An 11094-nucleotide genomic window follows, 5' to 3' on the forward strand; every position below is an offset into this window, starting at 1 on the left:
AAATTTAAAAATTTAAAAATTTGAAAATTTAAAAATTTAAAAATTTGAAAATTTAAAAATTTAAAAATTTGAAAATTTAAAAATTTAAAAATTTGAAAATTTAAAAATTTAAAAATTTGAAAATTTAAAAATTTAAAAATTTGAAAATTTAAAAATTTAAAAATTTGAAAATTTAAAAATTTAAAAATTTGAAAATTTAAAAATTTAAAAATTTGAAAATTTAAAAATTTAAAAATTTGAAAATTTAAAAATTTAAAAATTTGAAAATTTAAAAATTTAAAAATTTGAAAATTTAAAAATTTAAAAATTTGAAAATTTAAAAATTTAAAAATTTGAAAATTTAAAAATTTAAAAATTTGAAAATTTAAAAATTTAAAAATTTGAAAATTTAAAAATTTAAAAATTTGAAAATTTAAAAATTTAAAAATTTGAAAATTTAAAAATTTAAAAATTTGAAAATTTAAAAATTTAAAAATTTAAAAATTTAAAAAATTAAAAAAGTAACGTCAATCGAGACAACGATCTACAGTGAGATCCGTTATAACGAGACGTAATAAAATGCACGCGTACCGAGCGAAAATTCAAAGTCGATTTTCTCGAAAACAAAGCCTCAAACGAAAAATTTTTATTCTATATTTTCGACTTCTTTTTTCGCGTAGAATCACCCCCTTTCCGCTTGTACCACCAGTTACCAACCACCCTGTAATATTTTCAGATTCCATTGCTACTATAATAAAATACGATTATCATGGCTTATTCATAAACACTATTATAAACAAATATACAGAAGAGTAATATCTCGAATACTGCGTACATGACCTGGTACTAGTAAGAGTTACTGTATTTCTATTTTTGAAAGCTCTTTTACAGTGGTATAGAAAGAAATTTACAAAATCGTGTTGTAGTATATTAGAGGTTCGCGATACCAACTGTGTTAATGATTGTGTTTTATTAACATTATTATGATTAATATATGATTTCCTTTTTAGGACCGTGCTTCAATCCAATCTAGAGGATTTAATTTTGATCCTCCTAATACTGAACCATCGTTCTATTTTAATGTTCATAAATTCAAGTATGTACAAATTATAAAATTACTCTACACATTAATAGCAGGATCTTTTTTTCCATAAGTTACCATGTGTTGTTTTAGTGCGCCTATTCAAGCACGTCAAGATACTGCGTCTACTCAAGTACGACGAAAGTGCAAGAAACGTTCTAGAAGATCAAAATAGCGGTCAAGTAACAGCGTTCTTTTTATACAGTTGCTCATAAAAGTATTCATATTCTTGTAAAAGACACCGTTTATGAATATACTATATGTCTAGTAAGAAACATTTTGAAATGTCATTAGTATTGTAACAAAATCCGATTGTCATAGTTATATCGGTAAATTTTTTAGCAAATCTGAAAATAGATATTACAAAACACCTAACACATGTAGATATTTTGTACAAATCATGAAAGTATTTAAACAGTCCATTTTCCATATGTATAAAATAAGCCTAAATATTTACTGGGATCACTTTTGGACTTAGTGTAGGCATACCTGAGGAGATTATTAATGCTGTGTGCTAATCTTTATTAAATATATGTTTGTAAATAAGTTTTATGTATATTTTCAGATTGGTTTTAGGCTTTTCTATCATAACAATAGTAGTTGTAAAATACTTTTATGAGTCATTGTATCTATTTCATACAACCGCGTGCATCAAAATGTTTTAAATATATTTGGTGTTCGGAAATCAAGCAAAGTCTGATTCACTGATGCTTTCGTTTTCGGTAAAAAAAAAAGAAAATAAAAACGATTTTGAACATCTGCTCGATGCTGCTATACACACATACTCTTTATGACATACCAATTCTTCGATTAATAACGAATTTTCTTTATTGATTAGTTGTTAATGGATAACGAAACTTAATAAAATATCGAATGTCTGTAATTGATTGAGAATAACGAGTGGATGTGAATATAGATATATCCGTTGAGTAAGCATAGATCTCATATTTGTTGTTTTATAGCTGAGAAGGAAAATACTAAACAGTACCAATAAAATTCATGAATTAATAACTTTTTTTTGTAAGGAAAGAAATGTTGCGATGTACAATGTACAATGTATTGAACTTGCTTCTTACAGTTAATTACCGTCTACTTAATTGACTCTGAACAATTATCTTTGGTTCATTAATTTTTAATAAATTCAGTATTCACGACTTAAGGCGATCAGGTTATCTTAACAATTGTAATAAAATTATATCATTCAGATAATAAGAAAACGCGTAATAATAATTACTACGATGCAAAAAAAATAATAAGTATGCTATAATAAGAGAAAATATTAACAAATTTATAAATATAAATATAGCAATACACAAATGATAAGATTTAGGATATAGGTAATAAGTTTCTATATGAAAGTGACTTATTGGCAAATTGACAATGTATTTTTCAACGTAGAAATCTTGCAAGTTGTAAAATGTAAAAGGACGAGTTAAGTGTTCTGAGGCCTTATTATGATGTTAGTTCGTAAGTCTGTTGTAACTGTGCAGTTATTTGCATATTAAGATACGTAGATGTTCGAGATGTCGATGCACTGTTCGTTATGAATAACATGCAGCATGGTTGCGCCTGTTACATCTCTCTCGAGCACAATTATTATAGTTCGTACCTGAATATACCACCTGAATATACTACCTCACTTCTTGGTAATAATATGGATATCACAAAGAATATGATAACGCAATACATTGTGTTTTTTAACCTAAGATGAAACAAGCATAATTGTGGATTATGACATTTTTGTCGATTTTCTGATTTTAGTGTCACTTGATGATCAAGCAAGAGAATCTAAAAGTAGGTGCGACATATATATATATGTAATATGTGATATATAATATATAATATATATATATGTATATATATGGATGCACTGTCAATCTATATGCACGCAGTCACCATTCGTCACTCTCTACTCTCGTTACGACGTTTCCAACGCTCTTTTTCACGCTAACCACCCTCCTTGACAACGATAATCACACTCCTTGGCAATCTGACAACACTCACTTTTCAACTAACTAACGGCTACCTCTTATACCATGGCTCCGGTATACCCGGCACGCACATGTTTCACAGACGTGGATGATCCATGGTCAAGTAGATCTTAATTTCCCAGGTTTTTCCCGATACTACATATATATAACATTTATCGATATTGGATGGCATTAAAATCAGAAAACTCCACAACTTATATGAACAAATATTTATATAATTCTATTTTATATATTTTGCATTAATTTATATACGTATATAACAAAATGACTAACTTAACTTATCCTAAAATAAACTTCTATTCAAATTTAATGTTACAGCGTATAAAGATGATATAATAGGTTTGTTAATAAAATTCGTATAAAATAAAGTAATGTTTGGTCATTTTTGGATTCTATACCTTTTTTTGATACACTTCTTAGGATCTTTCAGATTTGATATTTATATATAACATAAACTTGAAAGGCTTCTATTTATCCCTATGTTTATTTTACAGCATGTTTACAGCATTTATTATCTAAAACGATCAATGGTACTTACATACATATAAATATACATGTACATATAAACTATAAAATTGTATTTTTACATATTATTAATCTGTTTCAATAAGCTGAAATAGTCATATATTTTGATTTCTTATTCTTCAAACACTATGGTTATATTATCATACTTACAGAATCAAGATTCGATATTGTGATATAGGAATTAGATCTGAATTATTTCTATGAACTATTTATATGAGATTTTATCAGACACTTGATAAATTATAAAAGGGAAAAAGAAGCAGAATTATGTCTGCCTCCATCATACACAATATATACAGGAGTTATAAGATTGTTTTATAAATATATTTAAATTATATATTACATTTTCAGTAGGTTATTAGATTTTCAGTAGGTGGCATTAAGACAGGTCTCAATATATCAGAATGATTGAAAAAAAAAAGACTTGTATATATTGTAAAAGGTGATATTTGATGCATTTTTAGAAAAGGGTTTGGTTAAAATACATTAATTTTTGTTAGTTTCATATGCTCTTAAATATGAAAGGAAATAAAGTGCATTATAAGGCATTTGATGACTTTCTTTTACCGAAAAGACAAAAATGCTACACAAGTAGCAAACAATATATGCGCTGTTTATGGTGACAGACGACCAGACGATAAATTCGGAAAAATATTGCTCGCAATTAGACGAATTAAAGACAGCAATTGAACAAAAACGTCCAGAACTAGCGAATCGGAAGTCCTTCGAGTTTCATCAGGACAATGCGTGGGTTCGCGCGTCTTTGACGGCTCGACAAAAGATATTGAAGCTTGTTTGGGATGTGCTAGCACGTCCACCGTATTCACCAGACGTTGCACCCTCAGATTTTCACCTATTTAAGTCATTACAAAATTCCCTTAATGGCAAAAACTGTAACTCTTTGGTCGACATATTGAAAAGTTTTTCGCCGAAAAACCTGAAAATTTCTGGGACGATGGAATATTCAAGTTGCGTGAAAAATTGAGAAAGGACAACACAACTTTTGACGTAAAGGGAAAATTAAAGATATTAAATAAATAAAATATGAATACTTATTGGTACACGATATTGCAATAAGTAAAAACTTGTATAAAAACTATATCGACTTATTATCCTTTGTAATATTTATTTAAACATTTATTTACCATCAAATTATACGTGATCGTGTATATCTGCATTTCATGAAAGAGACAAGTATACTTTTTCCTTATATCACGTTGACCGCTACGACACCCGTATTCGAGTGTGTGCAAAGTATCTGGTCAGGCCACGTAACACATATTAGGGTGTCGCTTATTTGACTACTTGCGAAGGATCGTCGTAGGTATTTGAAAAGACATTCCATAATAATAAATTGATAATTAATAATTAATTGTAATAATAGTTGAATCGTTATAAAATAAAAATACGAAAATGATTTATTAAAAAAATTATTTAGAATGTAAAACTTTAAAGCATTCTATACATAGGTGAGGTTGGTCGGGACAATTTGGACAATAAGTTGTTTTCTTCAAATTCTTTCGTGCCTTTGTTCGGTTCATTCCACGTCTTTTATTTGCATAACATAGTTTGCACGCGCGTCTAATGCTTCTTTCGGAATCATTTCTCCGAACGGCGATATTATGCCGGCTCCGTCGAAGACAAGGACTTTTTGTATTCTCAGACAACCCTAATAATTTTCCAACTAATAATCGTTTAAATATTCAAATATTTATATTTTTTCTTCTTGCAATTTTGTAAACCGTCAAAGCGTTTACAACAGAAATTTCCAGAAGGAATCGAATGCCAAGTTTTCTGTACCATTTGATTCCTTTTCTAACCGTGGTGGCATAAGAAACCATTTGGTCGGAATAATCTATACCACACTTTCCTTCGTTATATTCAACGACAGCTAGTGGTTTTAACGTTGCGAACAAGCGAAACGAAAGATCATTCTTGAGACCACCGCTTGAGCGACTCGCATTACTAAAATATCGATGGGAGCACCTAGCAGAAAACGCTTGGTACTGTACGCGTGGCCTGACGGAGATTTCTTTGAAAACACGCGTGCCAGTCAACGCGATATACAAGATAGTTACGTATAAGCACATGTCCTTTTGTTTTCGAATATATGAAAATAATTTTAATTCATGAATATTAATTTGACTATAAATGCATGTATACATATTCATTTAAGCAGAATTTTTCGATTTGTAGGTATTTATCTTTATTCAACGATACAATTCTCACATCAAATTAGTACGAAGGAAGGATTATTACGTTCAGCCATTTTATCCTTTCATCCATAAAACAGGATGCAAGGAAATAAGTGGAATTTCTCTATTTGTATGTGCAAGTTGCTCGTGTATGCTAGTCTATAGGGTCAAATATGCAAATAGTCTCCCAAAAGTTCAGTACGACTCGTATTCTTTCGAGTTTTTTCTTATTCTAAATACTCGATGCTTCACAATTGCCTATTGAAAATTCATTTCTTATATTATTAAAAAGTACAATGATTTCTGTACAAGGTGTTAATAATAATTAGATAATTGCGTTTCAATTTCAAATCGACGGGATAAACAAGGACAAAGCAAATTCATCAGAATTCATACCCCCAAGTAAACAGTTTCTGTTATTTTCGTCGTTTCAATACTCCATTTGTTATGTTTAGGTTTTTAATCCCTTCTTATTTGAAAACGAAATATTTTAGAACGCAGTGTCGTTCGTACAACGCCTTATACGAAATACCTCACGACACAGTGTCATTCATGCGATGCTTTGAACAAAATATCTCAGGTTCAAATGCTGTTAACCGTTTTGGAACCACGAAACAGATACGGATGGCGACACAATATTGTTCGCACGATGTTATCCTGTGAATCTATTTTTCTGTAGTTACAACTTTCGTCCTAATATACAAACACGCGGGATATTTCCGTAGCGTCGTACGAACTGTATCGCGTCGTGAGGAGACTCGTCAGTCGTTTATCGGCCGCTTTGCACGATAGTATGTCGTTTCTACGTTAAACTCGTAACAATAGTTTTCATTTGGCATTCCGTAAGCGTAGCGAACATGGTGCGACGATATCATAAGAACCGTATTATTAGCGATACCGAAGACAGTAGTAACGACGATGTGCAATGCAATGACGATGACGCTCGGTTATCAGGAAAATTAAATAGTGGCGGAGAAAGACAGTGGAAGATACCAACAGCTACGAGAAATTTTGAACCACGCGTTATATATTACATAGATCTTAATAATGGAGTGCAGGAGGCATCTGGTTTGTCAAGAAATAGTTGCCCCACTTCTGTCTTCGAATACTTTTTCAATCAGGAGCTCGTTGAAATGATCGTGAACAAAAGTAGCAAATACAGAAAGAAACAAGGTTTTACCAAGGTTCCTTATAATATTACCGTTGCTGATATGTATTGTGCCATCGCTATTATTATTTACATGAGTATAGTCCATTTACCTACGATCTCTATGTATTGGAATACCAAACCCATGTACAACTTTCAATTCACAAGGAAAATTATGTCACGAGACAAATTCCTACGAATCCTGCGATTCTTACATTTCAGCGATGAGGATAATGACAAAATAAATAGAAAAAATATTGATGCAACGTGTAAGATACAACCTGTTATCGACATGTTACTGTCGCGTTTTCAAAGCGCGTATCGACCAGGAAGAAATATCGTCGTAAATGAAAGCTTGATGCTATGGAAAAATAGGCTGCCATTTGACGAGTGTGCTCCTAACGAACGAGCAACATTTGGGCTAAAAACCTTTATTTTGGCTGAATGTGAAACTGGTTATGTATACAATTTGAAACTTTACAGTAGGCAATTGCTACGTAAACTGAATTCCGAACCACTTGGCGCCTCTGGTTCCATTGTGTTACATTTAACCGAACATTTGCTTCAACAAGGAAGAACTCTGTTCCTCAATAATTACCATTCGTCTCCCGCCTTGTACGAAATAATACATAAAAATGGAACTAACGTTTGCGGTATTGTACGTCTAAAACGAAAGGAAATGCCATATTACGGGGTAATTGCAAAAGATATAAATAGATTGGAGAAAGGACAAATGCTAGTCAGATATAACGGAGTAGTGGCTTTTTGTTTGTGGAAAGACAAGAAGCTAGTACCAACTCTTACCACTGTACATACTCCCTGCATGGTGTTGTCTACTAATATTGATCAGATTACAGGACAATACCGAAAAAAACCCAATGTCGTTCTAGATTGTAATATATACATGAGTGGAGCAAATCAAATCCATCAAATTTTACAGAAACATTTGTCCATAAATAAATCTATAAAATGGTACAAGCAGTATTTTGTACATTTGCTCGAGATAACGATATTTAATTCTCTCGTAATATGGAACTCTTATCACGGAAATAAAAAAACTTTTCGCGAGATAAAAGAAAACATTATTTCTGGATTGTTAGAGAAGTATTTTATACCAGCTGGAGATTTCCATCTGAAAACAGAGGGATCTCCGAAGAAGTTCCCGCTTTGCATTAAATTTGGATGTTTCCCTAAGAAAATACCTCCTACGGCAAAGAAATGCTATCATACAAAACGCTGCGTACTTTGTAGGGAGAATAATATACGTAAACAAACGAGTTATTTTTGTAACAACTGTAACGTACCATTATGTATAATACCGTGTTTCGAATTATTTCATACGACGAAGGTATAAGATCATTTGCTCATAGAAACACAACATTTTCTCCGTTTAGCATTTTTAGTCTCTTTTATATTCACAAATATGCAGTGTCTTACGAATTGATTTTTATGCGAATCGTTGCGCGAGATCTCTTTTTCTAATGAAAAAAATATGTAACATACATATCACGTGCAAAGCGTCACATGAGCGATATTGCTTCGCGAGCTATCTCGTACAAAGCATCATGCGAACGACATTGCATCGCAAGATATTTCGTCCAAACTGTATCACGAACGACTGTGTGACAAAATATTTTGTTCCCCTATACGTAGTTGTTAAGCTAATACAAAATGTGTTCTACGATAGTCAACAAATTTAAGACTCAAAAGTTTGTTTATGCGCTTTTAAATCACAGACTAAACTTCAGACTAACTTCCATTTTCATAGAATTACATTTCGTAGCCTTATAACAAATACAATGATGTATCGATGTTTCTTGTAGCCACTGTAAATATCTTTTGCTTTTAAGTTCCAGATTTCACTGAAATGCTTATCTTCGTTGAACTATAGAACATGTCAATCTGTGCATACTCATAATATTTACCACTGCTGCATGTTAATTATTTTATATAAGTACTATATCGATATTAATGTAGAATATTGACACATAATTCGTACGACGAGAAAAAGGGGAAACGTATGTGTGTGTGTATGCATGAACGTATGTGTGTAGTAATCTGCTAAACGTGATAATGCGAAAAGTATTTTACACGAAATTCGGCTAGTATTAAGGGACCAACATCTTGTGGAAATATCTTTCTTCCAAGGTGTTTTCTTTTTTTTTTAGAATTTACAAGGCCATTTTAACACACGACTACATATATATTTTTTCTATCGCCTCGAGTAATTAATGATAAAATACGGTTATGTGTGTGTAGTAGCTTGAAGTGACATTTAGTTTCGAAAATTAAACATGAAATCTGAAACGACAGGCGAGAGTCGGTAAATGTAAATGAACATGTTTACCATCGCACAGATGACTCGTTAGGATCTGAAGACCTAATCGCTTTCGATTTGTCAGCGTGTCGATGTACCGTTCGTAATGAATTAGTCGAAGCAAGAAAAAATGAAGAACGATAACTTAAGAGAAAGTAAGCTTACTTTCGCGATCAAATCTTTTCGATATCATTGCAGTAGAAAATATTTCCTTATATTCTCTGATTCCGCCGTCCACGTTTGCTAAAACCTGCGATCTCGATGGGCATAAATCTCACGAGATGAAGGTCACTTTGAGATCATATTATTATACCTATCACTATACGTAACTAAACTTTATCATCAGCTGTAAGATGCGATAGAAGAAGGTATGTGGTTGTGTAGAAAAAATAAAAATTAAATGGATCACCCTGTATTAAAGCGACATAATAGGATAAATAAATAAATATTAATACTAGTGAAAGTAGACGAAACAAATATCTGTCGAGGTTTTAATTCACAGTACATAATGTTGCATAAAATCCACAGTGTAATGATAATTTTCATATTTAACAATTCTTAAATTTATTTACTCGCTTTCTACATTTACTCGTCTCGTGGATACACGTATCTCTTTATATCATTATTAACGTCAAAAGTTTCTTCGTTATCAGTAGTTGAAAATAAAGCACAGACTTAATCGCAGCGCCAAATCGACGTTTAATTAGACGGTCGTTGATTAATGGTAACGGTTTTATTGTAAACTCCATTAAGAAGTCATTAGCGGATCGATATAAACAAAAACGATGTTCAGAAAATCGAGTATCTGTCGGTTGGTCGTGAACCTTTGCTTAAAAATTTCGGCTTAAACAATCTTATTTTTATGTACACTGCGATGTATAAATGCGATGACATTTACTGATACATGGGCTTATGGAAGTACAAAAATGCACGAAAAGCATATAATATGCTAAGATATATAAAATATATGATGCATAATAGACTTTATAATATTTAGTAGATGCAACATTTTTTAAATTCCATTCTGTAAATTACAAAAATTTAATATTGAAATTTGCAAAAATTTGCATAAATATCTATGATCTAGTTTTAACCGACGTAGATGACTATTATGGTCATCAGTAAAGTTTGCAACCAATCTAATAATGTATATAGAATTTACAAATATTTAACACAAATACATATAAACATATATATATATATTTCGCACAAAAATATTTTAACAGTTATTGACCGATATTATGATCTCGCTTTGTCGCTTCAACCACCCATACATTTACATTTTTATATTTTTTTACATAAAAGTAGCGAAACTACTGAAAACGCGAGCATTTAATTACACTAGCTCGCGAAACTATTTGAACACTTATTATAAACTTTGTGTATCTGCCGTATAAAATATTTTGAAATTTCATTAATACTGTAATGAAAGACGACTGTTACGATTATATTGCTAAAATCTGAAATGAATCTGAAAATATGTATTAGAAATTACAATATATTTAATGTATACATATATCTTGTAAAAACTTATTATACGACATGAATTGAATAAATCGTATCTTATGCATATAATAAGTGGTAAATATGGTTTCATTGAAATTGAGCTTGTTGGTGCCAGAAGAGTGCTCTGCTCGACAGTTTCTTAAGAGATGTCCCCGAAGGAATTATGATGGGAGTTCCAGGAAACGGTGGAACTTTGTCAGGAAAAATCTGTAGATCCGTTTAGAGGTTCTGATTTTTTTTTTTTTTTTTTATTTAGTTGCTTACATTCGCAATTTGTTCAGTTTGGACATTTGGTAGAATTTTTCAGCTGTTAGATTATCATGTGGGTGGCTACCCCCAATGGGATACCATCT

The 11094-nt window shown here is 31.3% G+C and overlaps 2 protein-coding genes and 1 long non-coding RNA gene across 3 annotated transcripts in view; 2 read left to right on the plus strand and 1 right to left on the minus strand.

The window, feature by feature from the left end:
• Positions 1-1745, plus strand: part of LOC105680582 (cell wall protein DAN4-like) — a 4479-nt gene extending 2734 nt beyond the window's left edge. Inside the window, exons 2-3 of the mRNA XM_033320123.1 lie at positions 990-1075; positions 1154-1745. Of these exons, the coding sequence (XP_033176014.1) occupies positions 990-1075; positions 1154-1235 (168 nt within the window). The 3' untranslated portion in view covers positions 1236-1745. The remainder of the gene's footprint in view (positions 1-989; positions 1076-1153) is intronic.
• The window catches only part of LOC117151503, an 11802-nt gene extending 7234 nt beyond the window's left edge, over positions 1-4568 (minus strand). The window contains exon 1 of the long non-coding RNA XR_004461493.1: positions 4487-4568. This is a non-coding gene — a long non-coding RNA (uncharacterized LOC117151503). The remainder of the gene's footprint in view (positions 1-4486) is intronic.
• Positions 4569-6628: 2060 nt separating this feature from the next.
• LOC105680583 (piggyBac transposable element-derived protein 4-like) lies at positions 6629-7890 on the plus strand (the record flags this gene model as incomplete). Its single annotated transcript, XM_012384178.3, has 1 exon — positions 6629-7890. A coding segment is annotated over exon 1 (1262 nt), but the record flags the coding sequence as incomplete, so codon positions are not given.
• Between the last annotated feature and the right edge of the window lie 3204 nt (positions 7891-11094).

Source organism: Bombus impatiens, unplaced genomic scaffold, assembly GCF_000188095.3.
Source record: "Bombus impatiens unplaced genomic scaffold, BIMP_2.2 scf_0246, whole genome shotgun sequence".
In the NCBI taxonomy this organism is placed as follows: domain Eukaryota; kingdom Metazoa; phylum Arthropoda; class Insecta; order Hymenoptera; family Apidae; genus Bombus; species Bombus impatiens.